This window comes from Notothenia coriiceps, unplaced genomic scaffold (genome assembly GCF_000735185.1).
Source record: "Notothenia coriiceps isolate Sejong01 unplaced genomic scaffold, NC01 NC01_scaffold00030448, whole genome shotgun sequence".
In the NCBI taxonomy this organism is placed as follows: Eukaryota; Metazoa; Chordata; class Actinopteri; order Perciformes; family Nototheniidae; genus Notothenia; species Notothenia coriiceps.
In genome coordinates, this window is record NW_011363149.1 from 129,744 (window position 1) to 151,351 (window position 21,608).

The 21,608-nt window shown below is 42.5% G+C and overlaps 2 protein-coding genes across 3 annotated transcripts in view; one reads left to right on the top strand and one right to left on the bottom strand.

Annotated features, from left to right (window-relative positions):
* Window positions 1-1,068: 1,068 nt before the first annotated feature.
* prkaa2 (protein kinase, AMP-activated, alpha 2 catalytic subunit) lies at window positions 1,069-7,863 on the bottom strand. Its single transcript, XM_010787462.1, has 9 exons — window positions 7,705-7,863; window positions 6,357-6,498; window positions 5,178-5,271; window positions 4,058-4,202; window positions 3,015-3,102; window positions 2,495-2,719; window positions 1,873-2,035; window positions 1,290-1,628; window positions 1,069-1,200 (listed from the first exon to the last, which is right to left on the bottom strand). Exons 1-9 carry the CDS (start codon window positions 7,802-7,804, stop codon window positions 1,069-1,071), a joined length of 1,428 nt encoding a protein of 475 aa, XP_010785764.1. The 5' UTR covers window positions 7,805-7,863.
* Window positions 7,864-9,726: 1,863 nt separating this feature from the next.
* The window catches only part of plpp3 (phospholipid phosphatase 3), a 28,540-nt gene continuing 16,658 nt past the window's right edge, over window positions 9,727-21,608 (top strand). For both annotated transcript variants that reach the window (XM_010787464.1, XM_010787463.1), the window contains exon 1: window positions 9,727-10,292. In XM_010787464.1, coding sequence (XP_010785766.1) covers window positions 10,154-10,292 — 139 coding nt within the window. In that variant the 5' untranslated portion in view covers window positions 9,727-10,153. The remainder of the gene's footprint in view (window positions 10,293-21,608) is intronic.

Below are 21,608 nucleotides of genomic sequence, written 5' to 3' on the forward strand. Positions count from 1 at the left end.
GGCTTAGACTGGAGGAGACATCTGATTGGCTATAGATGAGAGAAATTACAAGTACGAATCGGGTGACCGTCAGGGGAGTCTCAAAAAAACCCACACACGAATGCACAGCGATCCGTGCACAGAAAGCGGTTTGTGTTTGCAGGTTCAGGGGATTTAAACGGAAAACAAATATGTGTGGATCAAAAATCCATATGTAAAACTTTTTTCTGTGTTTGGATGTATATGAAACGGAACACATTTGTGTGTGCATTGAAAAACACAAGTGTGGATCCGGAAATACAAGTGTGAATCCTTTTGCGGATCATGAAATACTAGTGTGAATCCTTCTGTGTGCATGTGTGTATTATGAGACTGTTCTGAGCCCATAACTTTCTGTTGGTCCGCCGCCGATTTGACGTCATATCGGCAGCAAATCTGTATCCGCTCGTTGTACCCCTGTTTTTAAAATATTTGGGTACAGAGGAAAAGAGAGAGGGTTTTATTTTCTGACGCTGCCTGAGTTCCCTGACGCACCGGGGACACATATTTATGTATAAAAGACATAAAAAAGTGCATTTTGCATGATAGGTCCCCTTTAAACAAGGAAATTCAATCTTAAAAAGATAAGATGAGAATAAGGCAGAGGTAGAGGACGGTCACGATCTACTCATGATAATTGGCAGTAAATATTTTTGCAATTGTTTATGAGTGTAGAATAGTCTAACATATAGGAAAGCACGGCATATACAGTATATACATGACGAATGAAAAGATGCCCTTTGTGCTTGCGTTTGTAAAAGAGGTGGCCTGCAGTGCGTAAGCTGCATCGTAAGTGCAATTTGATGCTTAAACAAGTACCATAAGTGCACCCTGCCATTTAATCTGCATAAACACCACATCCTCTACCAACTCAGCTAAAGCAGATTTTAGAGCCGTGAAATTAGGGCAGAGAAATTGAGTTGCAGTGTAGCAACATTGTGAATGCATTTGCTATCAGAGAAGAAACAATTCTGTATGATACAAATGTTCTTTCATTTAGGTATGCATTATTCCAAATGATAGGTGTTGTAAAATCTGTTTTGTCTGTCACTAACCATCGATGCTTTTGAAGTCGAGGAGGTAAGATCTGCTGTCCACCTGGTACAGCTGCAGGCTCATTTTCACCAAGTTTCCTGTCACTGGATTCTTCCTCCGCACCCGCAGGTGATATGGGTTCACCACCTTCAGAACATAAAACAGACCATGTAATTCATATATACGCCTATGTAAATACTGTATGTATACGTTATGTGTAAGACATGTCCTTTTACCTTCCAATCAAAGCTGAGGGTTCTCATAGCCCTGTACACTTCAGCCATGATGTCGTAGGGTCTGCTCTGACTCCTGATGCCGAGGTGCCACTTGGCCTTCTTCACTGCTAAGGGTTTGGGCCGGGTTGTGTTGAGAGCATCCAGAGAACAACGAGACTTTGGGCTGTCTGCCAGGAGGGGAGGCATCCTTTCTGGGTGGGCTTTAACCCCGGGGGGCAGCGGCATGCCCTCTTCTATGAAGGAGCCCTGGGGAGGACTGGAGGCCAGGTAGAACTCGCTGGCCTGGGTCATGATGCGACGGTTGTCTATTATCAGGTGATAAGCTACGGACAGATGATCCTGCATAGACAGGGAGGAAGCACAGTCATTTAAAGACTAAAGAGATAATTCACTGAAACCAAAGGCAGATGTTGATGTTGGCTAAAGTAAAGTAAATAACTCCCAACTTTATCGTCAAATATCTTATAACACATTGTTTCACTGCCAAGATCATGACATCAAATATGTGGCTTCACTACTAAAACAGTCAGTTTAGTAAACAGAGAAAAGGCCAATTTATTTCTTTAAAAAGTCTCTTGTTTACCTGTGGATCCCCGCTGTAAAGGCTGGACACAAACTCTGTCTCGGTGCATTCAAACTTCTCGCACACTTCCCTGACGGCCTCCTCATCCAGCACTGACGAATCGTACGAGGGGTCCTCGGGGAACAGGTAGCACGGCAGGTCCTGCTTGAACCACTCGTGTTCCCTAACAGAGAGAGAATAACCGTCAGTTATCAGAAAACCCAACTTAAGGGAATATGGAAAAGCAAATCATCTCAAAATGTCACAGTATGACATTTAAGCTTTCATGAGCTCAAACTGTTGTTAAACACATCAGGCTGTTTATGTAATCACACTTCAGATGGGGGACCTTTGCCATTATAGGCCTAGCACTAAGATAAGAGAAAATACACTTCTGTTTGATGTTAACTTACATTTTCCTCCCACTGCTTTGAGAAATAAAATCTGATGACTTGTTAAAACAATCATCTGAAAATGCTGGGTTCTAGACAATGTGGTGAAAAAAGCTGAATGACAAATGTTAATCAATCCTCAGCAGAATTCAGAGACTAAAGCCAATGCAGCTCTTAACAATGATTTAACCTGTGTGACCATGGCAGGAATCAAGAGAAGATAAATGCGGCACGCAGAGTGGGGGGAGCACCTTATGTCTTTGATGGTGGCTCTCTTCAGAGGGTCCACCTGCAGCATGAGTGTGAGCAGCGAGGCCACCGGGCGAGTCAGGTACTCTGGCATGTAGAAGACCCCTCCTCTGATCTTCTTGAACAGCGTGGGGACGTGGTCATCATCGAAGGGCAGCGTGCCGCACAGCAGGGCGTACAGGATCACCCCACAGCTCCAGATGTCCACCTCTGGGCCGGCATAGAGCCTGACAGAGCCATGAGAAGACGTGACAGGTTATCAACAAACATTTTATATAGTAATATTAATATAAGATTTTGTTAAGGGTTTTATTTATGCTTTTATGACACCAATTAATTAGTTTGAGTTCTGTTTGTGATTCTTCTCATTTTTCTCTTTTTTTGTAAAGTCAGGATTAGATGATGTGTGTAAATAATGGTCTCTTTCAATCCCATGTGGGTTAGGACACACCACACACACACACACACACACACACACACACACACACACACACACACACACACACACACACACACACACACCTTCCTGAGATGACCTCTGGAGCAGCGTAGTTGGGTGAGCCACAGCTCGTCCGTAGGAACTCCCCATCGGACATCATGTTCGACAGACCTGTTGGCCAAACGTGGGATAAATATATTAGATGCATATTAACACCCTTCAGTGTTTACTCTGACAATAACACAGACTAATGAAACAATCCTCTATCATCATATTATTGCTATTGATCCTTTGGTTAAATGAACATGGCCCCCTGACAGGGAGGGCAGAGTTTTACGTTGCGGGCACGGCTGATATCTTTATCCTCATTTACCCGCCAAGACTCTAAGCTCCAAGCACAAAGCTCATCTAATTGGATGAGCCTGTCTCTGCCTGCCAGGGCCTCTGCCAAACGCTAAACACCAGACAGTCTGTGAAGTGCTGACCTTCTCTTTATCTTTTAGCCCGGTTCCTTTAACACTCCCTCTCCCTGCTCTCCAGTGTCTGTTGCCCTCAGCCAAAACACTTCCCTTGCTGTAAGCCCCCACGATTCCTTCCCTATCAGATGACACTGGGCCTCAAGGCTTCCTGCCAGACATGATATGAGACCTGGCCGTTGCTAGGGGACCTCTCTGCAGCCCACACACCCTGCTGTGCACACGGGCCTTAGTGGGTTTGTGAAAATATTTCTCTCTTTCATGGTCTTATTGCCTCGGGTACAGTCTCTTAACAAATCAGCCAGAAAAATCATGCCATAACTGATGAGAAACTGTGCTCAGTGAGAAATAAATGTTCATTTAATTACGAGGTTAACAGGTGCAAGACGGAGATTTCACACTTTTGTATGAGTGTATAATTAAGTGTATGACTTATATAACTGCAACCAATGTTCTTTTGCCTCTAATCAACTTTCCAATTACTTAGTCATTTCACTCTGCCACAACTCTGCCTCTTCGTGTTTCTTTTTTCCCCCCATGAAAATATTCTGTTGTGCTTTCTCTCTTTTTAAATTCCCTAACAATTCTTCTGCCATACCAATCCTTTTGTCTCTCCTTTTAACTGTAAGTCTTTTCTCTAGGGTTCCTACCAAAGTCAGCTATCTTGGCGTTCTTGCAGGCATCCAGCAGGACGTTCTCAGGTTTGAGGTCTCTGTGGACCACCATGTGTCTGTGGCAGTAGTCCACAGCTGAGATAATCTGCTGGAAAAGACGCCGGGCTTCTGTGTCCTCCACCTGAAAGACACAATATGAAATCCACATGATCGAACCGTGAGTGTTTTTCTGATTGTTTGGTAAGAACGTTGGATAAGACGTGTTGTTTTGAGCAAATGTATCATGTTCAGGGCTGGTCATGAGGTTGTTATGGCTCATGGCCCAGGTCCAAATAGGATTATTCTTTTAAAAATAAAGACAGTCCCAAGAAGAGATTGTCTTTACGTAGATGTCTTACGTGTGCTTGTTTACATGTGTGTATGATTGTGGGATACCATGCTTTACTCTAAGTTTAAATCTCAAAGAAAGTATCAAATTAAATGTGAGTAAAGTAAAAAATAAAAATAAAACTGTTGTCAATCAAGTGTTCATGACTCATAAACTATAAATCATATTACTTGGAAGGTCACACGAATAGTGAAAGGAAAAGTAAACACATTGGGGCATAATATATTTTTTAATGGGGCTAGCTGTAATTTAGACAGTATATTTAGCTGTCTCTACAGATTAGCTAAACATTCATAGTTCTAAAAAAAAATGCTAATACAACTTATCCTAAATAATTATATCTCTATAGTCAAAAGAAAGTTGCATTTAGCAGTGTTTATGACCCCCAAAGAAACACTGATATAAGTATTACTGGTTAGATCACCTGCCAAATAAAACCAATCCTGTAAGTGTTGTTAAAAAAAGGTCACATCACATCAGACACTGCTTTGCAACGCCATTACTGTGTATACAACTCGAGCTGTTACTACAGGACTAACTATTTCTGTAATGCAGTGTCCCCTGGGACCTACTGTAGTTGATGAGGACAACTTGAATTTATTGAAGGGAAAACACATTGAGATGTAGCAACTGATTTTGAGGGGGCCCTATAGTAACCTTTACACACATTTTAAAAACACATACAGACAGAAACATTATTAGAAATCAAAATGTAAACTGCAAATACAGACAGCTTGAGCACAACAACTAATAAATGCAACATCTTACCCGTCCATGTTTGCAGATGTAGTCAAACAGCTCACCGCCAGAAACATACTCCATGACCATGAAGAAGTCTGTGGGTGTACTTATCACCTGGTACCTAAAACACAAACATATGCTTGCATTGACATCTACATACTGTAAGTTAATGAACACGTCTGCCTCTTTAACATCCTATCCCTACATGTAATATAACTATAAACATGTCAATAGGCTATTATATCATGTCTAGAGAAAATGTATTTGCTTCAAAACACAAAAGATATAGAGAAACAAATGCAGAGAAAGGCGAGGCTACGCTGTGATGTATGACTGCTAAGGGTAGGAGTTATTTCATAAAGGTCAGGCTTAATACAATGCAGGCCCAATCTCATGAGTGGTTGCTCTCAGGAGATTCTGTGCTTCATCACAATCTGCTTTATTCCTGTTTAGACGAGTGTAGCATAACACAGCCGGCACCTTGGGCGGAAATTCACAAACCAAATCACAATTTCTCTCTTTGTCTGTAATGCGTTAGGACACTTATTCTTATTAGTTTCCTTTCAGGCTGGTTCCAACAAAAAGGGCCAATATAGCATACAAAAAGGCGAGTGTCCATGCAAGCTTATGAGCCTAAAATATATGTGTGTTTGTGCCAGTGTTTGTGAATGTAAATGTTTGTGACAGAGTGTTCCACAGCACTCAAGCTCATATATCTGCACTAGCTTACAGTGTGTCAGTGGACTAACCCTTACCTAAAAATAACACAGAGATTGTTTGGAGAGAGACAGAGAGACATGGACTGACAAGGAGAAATGAGGGAAAGAGAAACAGGGAACACAAGGTCAAAGAAACAAAAACACAAAAGGCCAAGACATCTGGGAGAGGACAAGGATGTAGTCATGAAGAGATAATAGCCAATTCTGGATTTCTGAGCTAACCAGAAGTGTGTGTGCATTGATTTTTTCTTTGCATTTCTGTGTTCTACCTCCTGGGAGCCCTGTGGGCATGCTCAGTACTGCACAAGCAGCTGTAGTAAACAAACAGGAACATGCAAAACATGCCACAACAGAGAGAACACAACATAGCAAAAGGGCCACATTACACAAGCCCCTTATTTTCAAATATCTGTTATCTCTCTGTGTCACTGTCAGCACAGAGAGTCTTCAAATCTTTGAGCAGGACGTGTCATCTGTCTGCACTTACAGCTTGATAATGTGTGGGTGTCTGAACAGTTTGAGGTTCTGGATCTCTCTTTTAATCTTCCCGACGACATCGAGGCTGCGGAGCTTCTGTCTGTTTAGGATCTTTACAGCCACTTTATGACCCGTCAACTGATGCTCGCCAACTGAAAACAACAGAATACAGATATGAAGCAGGCAGATAAAAAAAAAAACACATAGGGACTCACAAGAGAGAGGAAAGATATATGTTAGGTTTGATTTGGATTATCTGAAGCACCATGGGCTTCAACATGACAGTATATTACTGTTGTTATTACAATTATGCAAACAATGTTTTGCTCTCTTAGCCCTTATCTGCTGGCCAAGTCCTTGTTTAGGGAGTTGGAGCTATCGGCCTGCCTGAGGGTCTGAGGTCTTTGTTTTTTAAGCTGTTTTTTTCATGCATGATGTTTGTATGTATTGGATTGCAGTCTACTGATGGGTTAGTTTTTTCAGCTCAGTTTGTCATTGTTTGTTTTTACATTTTTCTTTCTATCTTGTGTATTTTTTCATTATTTGGATTGAAAGCAGTATTAGGTAGGCTATGCAACTAAAAACGTGTTTTGTAATATGTAAATATGTTTTAAACTGATGTCAATTTAGATAGGATTTTTTTAATAGTTTTGATGATTGCTAAATTGCAAAAAAATATAATATGGGGATTATGATGCAGCCAAGACATGAGGAGGGTTGTCCCCCAGCTGAACTACTACATCCCTTAACTACGCACACAAGAAACATGCTTTTTAAAGCTCACAAGGTCACGCAAAAAGTGAAATAATATCCTATAGATAGCCCTCCAGTACTTGAACGTAAGGTCTGTAAAAGGTTGTCTCGACTTAGTGGGCATTAGCAGGCCAACACATGTTTGCAATGGGATCATATATCGGACAACCACAGCGTTTATAAACATCTTGTCAGTTAACAACATCATGCTCACACGGTGGGTTTTGGGCAAGCTGTAAACCGTGTTTTGGTGCTACACGGGGCAGAAAACCACAACACAAACTTCTTACATTATTATAAGATAATAAACTGGGTATGACTGTGCATCTTCCGTTAGCTGCTGACGTTCAGGTAATTTCACCTGCCATAGCTGTAAAGAGTAGCCACAGCGGGGGCTTCGTGAAAGAATTTGACTTTCAAGCTGGCGGATTCTCGAAGCACATTTACGCTTTAAATCCCTTCTGTCACAGCTGGTAACCCGTCGAGCTACGCTAACTGCTCAGTGACCAGCAAGTTCAACACGGTCCGTTCAGGGGGAAAGCTAGGTGACTACTTAATGTTTACTTCACACACAAACGCACACATTCACAAAAGCACGACTTAACTCTTCACTTTCCCGAAGGTTCCCACTCCGAGCGTGTTGCCGAGGATGTAATGGCCGATTTTTACCCTGCCTTCGTGTTTCTGTTGTTGCCTCTCTGCCATCTTCTCCGTTACCGACGGCTGGGCTCGCTCGGTGCGGAGGGTGTGCTGCCCGGCTGCCTGTGGTGTGCGCGGAGGGGCGGGGCACCTCAGNNNNGGGGGGAAGCACAAGGAGTCTGCCCCGTTAAGCGCACTGTCCGCTTGTTGGTCAATATTAAATAGGTAACTGTCTTTCTGGATCCCATATGCTATGGTAAAACACCGTTTGTGAGTCACAACCGGGATTATGACCCCAATAGCCAAACGGCTGTACAGTGTGCGTTTCCCACGGTGTGGTGTCGAATTTGGCATCCCGGTTAATTTCCTTCCCTGATACATAGACAGTTCTCACGAATAATCTGATTCACGACAGGCAGCCCATCATTATTCAAGACACACCCAAACATTTACTGATGTTTTGAGTTGTAAATAATTGGATACGTGTATATAAATTGTCATGAAAAGATCCCAACATTTGCAAAACAGTGGCAGGACATGTTTACGGGAGTGCAATGCATGATTGGAATTCTGCTGTTTGTTTTGTTTTTTCATCCAATTATGTCCATAACCAGAGCAGTGTCAAATTTCCATCTCTATGGCATATCAATTTGTAATGACAGGGACATAGTTTAATTGTTATTCTTACAAATAAGTGCTTTTTGATGTAGTTATGTCCTCCCTGTGATTAGTCCACACAGACTGCAATATGTAAACTTGTTTTTTGTTGTCCCAAGCCGGTGTCTTACGTAAAAAACTAAGACCCCCGTTTTATTTAAAGCGTTAATATGATGCTAATCTTTCATTCATTTTGTTTACAACAGGTTGGGTTTGTGAAGATATCAAGGAAATTAAATTTCACCGGTCCTGTTTTAACTGCTATTACATTAACACAAAAACCATTAATCATCACCAAATTTCATTCAACACCCTTTCAAACTGTACTGTATTCAACGAAAGTGGTGATCAGCAATTGCATATGTTCAAATGTCTACTGTGAAGGATTTCATAAAGCCTTAATGCAATCGAATGTAAAACAAAAAAGTTATGATTGATGAAAGTAGTACATCGGTCAGATTTGACCCGAAGACAACATCGAAGATGGGTTACAAACAAAAATGAAAGACATGTTCATGTTTGACCACTAGATGGCAGTGTAAGTCAAATTTACAGTCTAACTCTTGGGACTTCTGCTGCTCTGTTGAGCCCTCTTTGAATGTGATCATTTGTTGAGCTGGCCACAGCAATCAAAAGTCCCTGTTCCAATTTTCCTCAGAAAAACGAATAATGAAAAGGAAAAAGATTGAATCATAAAAAAGTATTTGTGTAATTGTACTGGCAGAATCTATAAAATCTAGAATTTCCTAATCGTTTTCGAAAAATCCCCCATCTTTATCAGCGTCATGTTAAAGATGCATTTACGAAAGCACATATTTAACATATCTCTACAATGTTTCATGTTTCTCTTTTATTTCATCATTACTCATTACTCAGCATAAATCTTTCAACCTTAACTTGTGAAACAAACTGTTAGAATATTTATCGTTGAATACGTTTTTTTTTAAATAATTTTTTAAGGATAACAAAAGAATATATATTCCCATCTCCAATAGCATAGGGTTTCAGCCATGACCTGACAATAGATTCCATTAAGCATATCATTATTAATATATTTACTCTACTGTATTCATTGTAATATATGTATTGTAGTACAATGTGCAAGTTTTGACTTTAACTTCTCTGAGTCTATATACAGTTCATTCTATTTGATTCTAAAATTGAGTAATTCCATGTTTTCCTACGAAGATGAGTGAAGTATTTCCCCCCTATGGTAACCGCTTCACTGTAGTGCGCCTGTCACGTGCCACTCTACCGCTGGGGGCGCTGTGTCCGCGCGCTCCTCTCCCTCTCGGTCAGTCTGAGAAAGTTTTCCATGCAGGGATGGAGGTGATTACCCACCGCTAGCAGAGGGAAGAGGGCTGAGCCTTGAAGCTGCTGGGGGAACTTGAAGAGTGCAGGGGGAGGAGGAGGAGAAGAAGGATTGATATAACAAGAGCGGCTGTCGATGCGCAGCGCAATTCCACTCCAAGTCTTTGAACCAAGACAGATAAAGGGGAGCGGGCTTTCCATTCATTGCGAGCGCAGGAAACTTTTCTTTCTTGAGTCCGTGGCGCGGGTCCGTTCACCAGATAGTACTCATATATTTTAACCTTTTATAGAGAAATTGAAACACGAGACAACGTGTCATCCGCAGATTTTAAACTTTACGAGACCTCCGAGCTTTGCATGATTTTTTTTTGAAGGACTTGAGACACTGACAGACTTTCTTTACCTACCGCGTGGTGTGGGATTTTGAGCTGAAACGGGGACATTCAAATGCAAAAGTACATGTATGAGAAAGCAATGGCCCAAGAGACAAGAAACGGAGGAACCTCTACATTAAATAACAACAATGGTGTTGACAACAGCAAGAAGAAGCTGCTAATAGCGCTCGACGTCTTCTGTCTTCTACTTGGTAAGTGTTTGAAACAGTTTTGTGTGTTTCCGTCTGTTATAATTTGAATTGTTTACGTTCTTCGCCTCACATCAGCTGATTTGAGTCAGCTGCTTTAAACTCTGCATTCACAAAAGCATGAACAAATAAATAGATTAAAAGCGGACTTCACTTTCTAATAGTTGGCAGTAAAAGCCTTATCGTTTTAAAAGTATTCCCCGTTATCTGTCACAACAAGACTACTTCATCTGCAACATCCCCTTATCATGCAGTTCCAACACACCACCCCATGCCGGAGAAGCGGTACTAAACAGCAAAAACATGCATCATTATGCAGGCTTTCACATTGTTTGCTTGAAATGGTGTATTTTGAACAATCTCACAATAAAAACAACCTTCAAACCTTGTTTATTAATCAATATAAGACTTTGACATTCTGCTGATCGACTGACACGCGTATGGTTACTCTGCTCTGACAGCAAGATGAACATGTTGTCAACACATCATATATTGATAATTTTAAAATCCACAGAGCATCATGGGATCTATCATTGTGTCCTCCTGCTGCCTGCCAACACCCGGGGAGTGTTTTTGAAGTGTTGTAACCTGCCCTTTTTAAGTAGCCCTTGACACCCCTCCTGTGCCCTCAGAACCCTGTTCATCTGACCCTAATCCTCCAGAGGTGCCATTCTAGCTAGAGCTGTCCAAAAGTAGAGATGACATTTGACTGAAACTAAAATCGATGTAACAAAGTTGAAAATGGATTAATAGCTGATCAAACTGTCACTGAAGCCGAGGCGATGCCAATGGTTTTTACTGCTCCAACTTGTTTGTAATGTAAAGTTTGTCTGTTAGTCCTAACTTGTTATTCAGCTGGCGTCCCATCCAGATTCAGCGTTTGTGTTGCTTTCATAGCTAGTTTGTTTTTGGCCGTTGTCACTGTAGTCCTTTTAGTTTCTGGCTCAGTGGCCCCCCTTTCTCTTCTCTTTGTTTTCAATCCCTCCGTCTCTCCTTTCTCTCTTTTAGAAAAGGATTATGGGTGTTCTAACTTCTACACATTCTCTCCCAGAACCCTGCAAATCCCTGGCCAGCTGCCCCTGATCACTCCACTTCAAATGTCTTTCTCTCTCTCCCTGGCTCTCCCCTTTCTAGCCCTCTTCCTCCCTCTCTGTCCATGGGACTGTGTGAAATAATTGCTTAAGCATGTGTTGTGGCAGGGGAATGCCTCTCCAATCTAACAGAGAGATGGAGAGGTGGGACGCGTGGCTGACCAGGCATAAGAGGAGCAGGTGTGAGCCGCAGCTTTATATGGAGAAACTGAGGCATCAACGGTAGTAACAAAATTGCAACATTGTCATAAAGAAACAGGATTTTATCCCCCAGGATGTTACAAATGGTACAAATTAACTCCATATTTGTTGAAGCAGATCTGCTTAACAGATGCAAAGTTTTCCAGTGGGCTTATATTGGTTAGCTTATTAAAGAACCTCAGACAAAGATACGCTGTTTCATCTGCACGCATATAAATGTAGATGTGCTTTGAGCGCATGTGGAGTGAATTTCCTGCTTAAACCAACTTCCTTCACTGGTAAAAGCTTGTCTTTGCCATGTCAGAGGAACACACACACACACACACACACACACACACACACACACACACACACACACACACACACACACAATGCATGTAAACAACACACAGACACAGATTCTCTTTTGTCATGCTAAACACAATCTGGCTGCTCAGTGGGGATTGGTTGGCCCACTTTAGTGGTTTAGGGGGGATCACACATGGGGTTTTCAGAGGGTGGAGGGACAGTGGGGTTAAAAGGAGAAAGCCCCGGAGAGAAGGGGGGTTATCAGAGGGTCCTGAATGAGGAATGAGGGTGTGTAGGGCTCAGATGAATGCTTTGTGTGGCATCAGAGCAGGGTGGTTTACACTATACAGCTATACATAAATATCCTAAAATTACCTTTAATTAGTTCCTATCTGCCAGCTGGTGCTACACACACACTGTGCAGGGACACCTTTGTGTATGTTGTCCATCTCCATGACACACACACCCTCAGGCATGGGTACCACTTCTATTTGCATAAAGGACATCTGAGGCCATCTGTACTCACACACACATGTGCACAAACTAAAGAATGGTTACCTCCTTATGTTGCTTCTGCTTATTAAGGCTAATGATGCAAACACAGCAGGATCACACACACACCCAGCGCTCAACTGCTGAGACCAGAGTTAGCGTGTGATTTTGGCAGCTGAGCCCAAGATCATCTGCTGAATTCACCTCGGCTCGGGTTCCACTCTTACTGAGCAGCAGAGTTGATGTAGCGACGCTATAAGGAGAATACACACAAACGCCATACACTCACTATAAATACACAACCTCCGCCGCAGACTGAAATGACTTCTTTGTCCTCAACATGGCTGCATGCTGTCAGGTAGCCTATTATCATCCGGTTGAGAGTGGATGTTTATTGTGAAAACATCTCTGAAAGTAGCCTCACCTAAACCCAGATTAAGTTTGACACAATGCAAAGGAGATTATACATTGTGTGTTTGCTTGGCACCCATTAATTTGTCTGGGTTTGGACGCCACTCAAGAGTTTGAGCTGCAGGGGCCTTTTCTGCAGAATATAAACATGGATTCACCCCGGACTGGCTCCATTGACTTTCACTACTGTGGGTTTATTTTAAATCTCCACAAGATCTGTCAGGGTGTTGCTATAGTGACTAACCACTCAAATATATTAGCCACAAGATTGCCTTTTTTCCATCAGCTTCTCAAATTTCCTGATATCCGCTCTGATCTGCTTTACGGTCAGGTGTTCAGTGACGTGATTCTCCACCCGTGACAGATGCTGAGATTGTTATTGGTAGCGGAGAGGAGTGTAACCTTTTGGCCTGGGGAATCGGCTTCATAACTGGCCCTGGAGAATTAACCCTATATGGCTTGAACCCAACTCTTACCTCTCCATTAGCTGCTATAGCATTACAGCAGTCAGGCACACAGCCCCTCATTAAAGCTGGAGAGGTTTAACCTCTACCTCTCCAGGCCTCAGCCACTTCAATCCTGAGCCGCTCTACAAATATTTTCCAGAATTTCTCAAATTCTTCATCTGGCTGTAGTGCCCTGGCCAAAGACTCTTGAAGTGACATCTGGTGCAATTTTGGGAGTGAGTGAACCAGAGGGCACGATGTGTGTGTATGTGCATACATAGTGCTCAGGAAAGGGTGGGAAACGGAAAGGTAGTGTCGGTCAGAGATAGGTGTGGTGGTGAAATGAAATCCTGTCCTTTTTTTTTTGGCCTCGCAGCCCATTCCAATTCTTTCCCCCCCTTCCTTCCCTGTCTGCTCCCTCTCCACTTGAGCTTGTCTTCCGTCTTCTTAAATGGCTTGGCACTAATGACGAAAAATGGCATGAAAGATCTTTGATCACCATATACTTAAACACAATCAGAAATATATAGTAAAGTGAATGCGCTAAAAAAGTCACCTGACAACAATCCAACACCTATTAGGATGTCCCTATAAAAAAAAGTAAGTCCAAAACGGCTAACCTTATTGTCAGGGTAAACATTTTCAAGAGTTCTGCTTGAGTCTTTTCAGTCAGTAAGAGCAGTCTGAGAAATAATGCACAAAAGTGCTCTTGATGAATATCTAGCTTGACACAGAGGAAAAGAGAGGTGGAATTATGTGGGGGGAAAACATGACAGTGTACCAAATCTACATGAAGTGCGCTAGCCAAGCAGCACTCATTTGTTGTTGTTGTTGTTGTAATCAACAAATCGTAGCCATTAACTTGTTTGCTATAGGTTCCAAGAACGACCACGTAGATAGAAGAGATGTTTTGGAAGTGGTTTGCATGCCACTGTTGTCTTGTCAATTCTTCAGATTAGGTCAAAGGTCAGGCAGAAAAGAGGCTGTTTTTGAACAATTGCCTGCAGTTTTCTCTGTATGACATTTCCTGTACTCACACACAGCCATGGGCTCGATGCATGCATTTAACGGCGTAGAAGAAAATGTGACATCAGAATCAGTTCTGACTATAGTCGATATATGGTATGGTATTTACTGTGTGATTACATCACTGTATGCATGCCTCTGTGTTATCTGTGGCTTTAGGGGCGGCCTGTGGTGCGTTGTGGTGTGTGTTAATGTTGTGGCTGCTGGACGAGGCGATGTTAGGGCTCTTATGAAGGTGAGGAGGGTCCTCTGGCAGAAGACCATCATTGGATTATGTAATCGGATATAGATCAGCTGATGTTTATTACGACAGTCAAGGCCTCAAGGGTACTAGTCCTTTAAGAATGTATGCAATTTTAAGTGTGCATTTTTGTGTTGAAATATATTTTGTAGTGTTGGCATTGCTGCCAGACATTTTCAGCCAGTCGTTGTGAAATGTGACTGCTGGTGCTGGTGCATCAGTTAAAAGGCAAACCCCTGGGGTTTATGTCTGCGCAGGGCTGCGATTAGAGGTCCGTGTGGGTGTGTGTGTGTGTCCCATGGGGTTTATGAGGTAGAATGAGCGCCCAGAGCTGTCATTAGATGGACTGTATGGCCTCAAGGGTGAAAGAGTGTATATACGTGCACGTCAAGTCTGCAATGCATGTGTGGGTAGCATGTGTGAGGCATCTGTGGCTTTATGTGTATACTTGTGTGTTTGTGTGTATGTGTGTATCGCATGTGGTTCCCGTGGGCAAGCCAGAGGGATCATGTTGACGGATGTGACTGTTTCTCTTTATGCTGGTTCACAAACCAGACACATTCATCTCTTTATACTCTTCCCAACGTCTCCATCCGGTCAAACAATTGAATTGCACAATCAAAGACAAAACTCTGACAAAAGAGATGAGCAACAGCTTGTAGTTTAATCTTGGACAACAATAGTGCAGTAAAGATTCAGCCTGTCCTGTCTCACTCCACTCTCATCCCTGATTATATCCCTCTTCAGTAAACACCCTCAAACTGCTTATTTAGATAAAGCAGGATTGCTGGGCTGTTCCCTACAATAAACTTTTGTTAGCAGTCAATCTTGCATATGTTTAAGCTTGTGTTTGAGTTTTTCAGTGGACGTCGGAAATTAATATCTTTTGAAGTTGTGTGTTGGGAATAAGCTCATTGATAAGCTTTTATTTCATTGAAGTTTTTCAATTTGCACACAACTGTTTTTTTAGGATCATATGAATGAGGAATCACTCAACATGGATAAAGGACATGCCATTCTACTTATTAACATAGGATCAGCATTGTAAAAAACATTAACATCAACACAACTAGGTTGAATGTAAATGAGAGCAGAGGCAGCATGATCTATACAGCCGTGCTTCGTCATAGCCAACAGGCTGAAAGCTGGAGCCCAACACATCGCTCTGTTTCGCCACACTGTCCTGGCCTGGGCCTCCTCCCTGCTGCTACACAGGGCCCTGTCTGTCACTTTCTCTTACTGCATGGCCCACTACAATCCTCTGTATGTGTGTGTGTGCGCATGCTGTGCGCATCCAGAGATTGGGGGTTGGGGGTCAGGGAGATTTCACTGTTTCACTGAGAACAATACCCCTTTTGATCCATCTCAGTGCTCTTTGTGTCGTTAACGAGGGCCAATATGCCAGTGGCAGACAGAAGGAGGATGAAATGGAGGGAGGGAAAAAAGTGAATGAGGTAGAGATGAGAGTGAGAGACTCCTCTTGCTGCACACTCAAGGCCGCTTAATTATCTATCAGTGGTTTATGGGTGCTGCTGCTGCTTCCAGATGCATTGTTGATTGTGTTGTGTAGTACTTATCTGCTCAGCGCTGCACAGTAATCAGCTCAGCAGCATCTTTTTTGACGCAGGCCTTATCTGTGCTGTAGCCACTGAGCTCTATCCTGTTTACATACAGAGAAGAAGCTCCCTTCAATACTTAACATTACGGAATGTATACGGTACATTCACACTGTTGGGACAATTCAACACCTAAAGCCTTCAGATAAAGAAAGCCAAAGATGTGCTCGGAGATTTGCCAGAAATCAAGGAGCAGATGAGGGGAGGGAGGGCAAGAACATGAGGAATGTATTGAATTAGGTTTAGGGTAGCATTATCCAGACAGTGGCGTCAGGTTTCAAAGACTCAACGGCCTTCTTCTTCGCAGCCAGGCTTTTGTCCCAGGGGGTAATAATGCCATTATGGCAACAAGAGAGAAACGCCCAGCCAGCCAACCATCCAGCCAAACAGCCTGATCTGGCCTCTGGGCACTGGTCAGGTTTCCCTTCACTGGAGCAGCTGTGCGTTTGTCCTCTCTCAACTGACAGTGCGGCCAAGCATTAGGAAGATCTTGATGAGTTGTAACTGATATTTTCTAAATGCATTATAAATATCCTCTAGTCGCTAATGTGGACCAGAGTAGATTTTCTACAAAACAGTGTTGAATCCTACATCTCTTCAAATGTACCTACAGGCCAGCAGCAGCATTCAGAGGCTGCCTTCGCAGGCGCCTGCTGGTCAAAGTCCCCTAGAGAGTGTCCCACAGATGCCTGTGTGTAAAGGGGCATTTATTCCTGTGAATAAAATCTCTCCGAGTAAGCACATGCTTCAGCCAGCGGCCCCCCGGTCCCTGCAGCATTCACACAGAGGGACAGGGATTCACTCTGCACCACTCTGCTGACCTCAGCCACTCAAATGTGTGTGTGAGTGCCTGTGTCTGTGTGTATTTGTGAGCTTTGTATATGTGTGCAACTCATCAGCAGCTTGTGGAAACAAAGGAACTGATATTTAGGGCCAAACATCTGTTTACATGTGTGCATGTTCTAAATGTATATTTTCCTAAATAGTGATTAGGCGTAAGGAAAAAAACCTGGGTGGTTTTTATGGAGCCGAGTTTGTTTATTTGCATTATTAAAGCCTTTTGTGGCTGACAACTCAAACATGTTTGAGAAAGGCTTTGCTTAAGTTGCCAGTGGAACCAAAGTAATCCACTTTAACACCCACATAGCCACACACAGGCACACACTCTTAGATTTAATAGGCAGTTTTAAATGGGCTGCTGTACGCTGCAGTATAATCCTAGATATATGTCACATCCCTCACCTTTGACCCTTGGCCCTGTGGATACTTCCAGGGCTGGTCGTGAACCTCAGCCAACCTAGGTACTCTGTTCCCAAATGTCTGGAAGGCCACACATACTCCTGGCTTCAGTGACATACAGAGAGGGGGAACTGTGAGGGCTAACAGCACTGTGTAGTGGTGGATGTGTGACAGATTTCACAACATCCAAGGCATCTGCTTGGCAGGCCGTATTTAAAACCCCAGAGGTCACGGCAGCGTTATAGTTTGAAATTGATACTAATAAGCGTGTGTGTGTTCTTCAAATATATATTTGTTAAACATAAAGCGTATGTACCAAGTCTCCATTAAAACAAATTAATTTCAACTGCCACTGAGGGAGCCAGCTTCCTGCTCACCTGCCTTCATTTGCTATAATAATGTCTACCAAAATAGTAGACCTGGCACTGAGCCACATTCTCTCTGATCCCTTGTTCTTATCAGATACACTAAAACAGCACACACGCTCTCACTGTTCCTACACTCAATGCTAATCTCCTCCCACATGCAAGCACACACTGCAATTAAACTGTGGGAGAGGGCCTTTATCCAAATCAATGGAGAAGAGGGCTGTGCTAATTCACCTAATTCAATAAAGACACACTCTCTGTCGTTCACTCTCTAGACACTGAGAGAGTCACACACATATTACATAACAACAACCTATTATCTACTTAGGAGTGTCCTTAGCGACAGGTTATGTTGCAGGGTGTGTGTACCTGTGGAGCTTCAACTGAGTGAATGTCAAAAGATTTCTCCAGAGACGGGGATTGGGGTGAAATACACCTGTGAAGGTAATTGATCTGTACACATAAATCAGGTTTCTCTGTCATAACAACACACAAACACATCTTGTTTCGTAGTAGAAATATTGGTTCCTTAAGATAAATTGTTAAGATAAAGGGATAAAGAAGGTAAGAAATGTTTCTTGTTTATATTTAAGTAGTTCATCAAGTTAAGAACTGCAACTGATGTCAGAAAAAGTAAGTAATGCCCCTAACAATCATTCAGAGCCCAATGGGGGTGTCTTAAAATAGTTTTTTTTCTAAACAATCCCAAACCAAAATATATAAAATTCAAAACAATAATCAGTCATTTAGCAGGTTTTTCAAAATAGATCACTGAAAAGATTGTCTTCGCAGTTTATAATATATATTTTTGTAGGAGTTAACAGTATCAAATGTTATTAGGCAAAATCCTAACTTTATCCTATGTCTTCTTAGTACTTGATACTAAAGAATAAGCAATGTAAAAAAAAACATGAATATACTCTGGGCGGAGCTGAGCCATTCATTTTCTTACGGCTGAATTGTTGTAGAGCAGTGAGAAAAATCATAGAAGAAAAGAAAAAGTCGGATTGATGGACTTGCCGGTCTGTGCAGACAAGTCCCCCGCAGCCTCCGCCCTCTCTAACCTTCCTCGGAATTCTTGGACCCACTTCTTTAGGACGGGTCACATGAGGGGCTTGAGAGACAGGAGGAGGAAATCCTCCATTAGAGCAGGCTACAATACCCCTTCCTCTACATCGCTCCGCCTCCCATTCACCTCTCACTCTGACTGCTGACACTCCAGCTCACTCACCATAATCAAGATATCTTTCTAATTCTGTCCCCGAGAGCCATGAAGCCCATTAAAATGTCAATAGAGAGCCAGAGAGGAGAGAGAGTCATGGGAGAAGCTTGCCACTATACAGTCTCAGCAGATACGCAGGTGTAGCTCTATGGAATAATTAGTGCAATGTCAAAGGGAATTAACCTTTTGAACGTCAAAGAAGTTAAGCTGCCTTAAGAATAACCATTGTGTCCTTCTCTGAAGTACAGTTGGTATTAAGATGAGGGGAAATAATAGATTGCTTATCCTTAACCACACAGGACAAAGAAACGGATATCAAGTAACTTTGTTAAGATGCACTAAAAAAAAGCAAATTCTTACGAAATAGAAAGCTGACAAAGAACCACATCAATTTCCAGTTTTTCTGCGTTAAGTGTAAAACTCAGACATCATGGTGTTAGCCCTGCTATTCTATTAACTAACTTGCGATACCAAATTTAACTCCTAAGCCAATCAAACGAGTGCTTGCTGGATAATCTGTCACACAAACAACTGGTGTGCACACACACACACACACACACACACACACACACACACACACACACACACACACACACACAGTACATGCATACATACATACATACCAAGCTACATACAGTCGAACGTAAATACATATGCACAGCAAACCTATAAACATTATTTTTGTTCCATAACTTCTAGCAGGCAGTGGAACGTGAAGTTGTGAGTGGATTTACGGATGGAAAATAAGTACAGTACACGCACATGCACATAAAGCACCGGCATGACCTCTGCATCAGCCAAATAAATACCTCTCTCTCTCTCTCTCTCTCTCTCTCTCTCTGATCTGTGGTAAGTAGTGTTTAGTGGTCTGCAACGGTTCCCCTCGTAGACTGAAAGAGAGAAATGCATGACAGGATCTGATAAGACAAATAGAACTTTTCCTCAAACTCGCCAAGCCACCCACTTAGGACGTGTGTTTTTTTTCGCCTGTTGCATTCTCCATACTTTCTATTGCTCCCCCCTCTCTCCTTCTCTAAATTGATTTATTTTTTGCATCAAAATTATTCTCAGATGCCTGTTTGTGCCTTTCAAAAGCAGCTAAGGGCGTTGATGGCTCATAACGCTTGTTGGCTCTAAAAGCTCAGAACTCACTACCGCTCCAGCAAGACAAAACAATCAAAACAACTGGTGAAAATAGTTAGAAGACGATGGATCCAATGGATATAAAACATTTCATTTAGGTTCTGTGTCAAAAGTGCAGGTGCTTTCCCCTCTTAAGTGAGTGTTTGAGATTCTCAGGCATCACTGAATTATCTTATCTTGTAAAATAGTTGTTTTTAATTCACTGACACATCACAGTCCCTTTCCAAGAGCCCAACCCACCTCTTTCTCTTCTCCCCTTTCTGTTTTTTATCTCTCTGTCTTTCTGACACTCCCTTTCGTCTCTCTCTGGGTCAGCAGACCCTGTGAAGGTCACCCGCTCTTTGTCCTATTGCCATTAAACAGGTCATATTTCTTCTCAACACTGATTGCAGAAGACTAGGCTCAGAGGGTCTGTAGAGTTGGGGTAACTTTGTGCTGAGAAGTTCATGTGCTAAATGTGGTATGCCCACATACCAGGATGTTTTCAGGGAGATTGCATGGGGGGGGGGGCAGCACAAAACAGCTTGGTATTTCAAGGCTGGGCGGGCTGCAGACAGAGAGGCTTTCTTTCACTCTCAATAGATAGTGTTGAGGTGCTGTTTTTCGATCGGTTTAGGGTTGAAGCACACGTTTTTGTGTGTGTGTATGTGTGTGTGTTTCCCATGTCTGTAAGCCCATGACCTCCTTTCACTTCTCCTCATTAGCATGTGAATCCCCCCTCCACAAGTTAGACAGAGTGGAGGGACGGAGAAAGAGAGGGAAGGAAAAAGAGTACAAATTGGAAAAGCAGAGCAATGAGAGAAAGAGAGATTGACGTGGAAGAAAGCATTTTTCTATTTCAGAAAAAGTGTGTGTTTACCCAACAGAACACATTTTTTACATGGACTTAATGCATTGGTGCTCCCTTGGTTTTCAAGGTGTTGACTGTACCCAATTTCACAGGGGCATTAAGCAAAAACACCCGTTGCCCACGTAATTCTGTGTGAACAGGCTCACCCAGTGCTAACCCTGCCTGTTGTGTGGTTCTCAGACACCACTAGAGCCTGGCCCTGTGTGGCCCTCCAGCAGCCTGTCCAGCCCTGGCACGGCACCATGTTTGTGCAGGTGTCTGCCTCTGTGACCGGCCCATCTGCTGCCCTCTGCCAACCCCTGGAGAGAGAGACAGTCTGTTTCTATTACACTGAAACTTCAAAACAATAGAAAAATGCTTAAAACTCTTTAAGCTTTTTAAGTGGCTCTCTGCTGTTTGGAAGTATTGTTTTGTACAGATGGAAAAGAAGAAGCTTCTAGCTAAATTCTCAAGTTGTTTTTACTAAGATGATTCTTAAATCACCAGTTGACAAAACGTTCTCACCTCAAAGTCAATTAAGCCTTTGTTCTGGAGCTTTAAATGTATCGTGTGAATCAGCAGTCGGAGTAACCTTAGTGTCCATGGAAATATAGACTTTGTAATTACATACAAATCTAAAGGCACTTATGTTCAAGGACACCTTGTATGTGTTCAAAGTTGAGTTGTAAAGTTCATTCTTGACCTC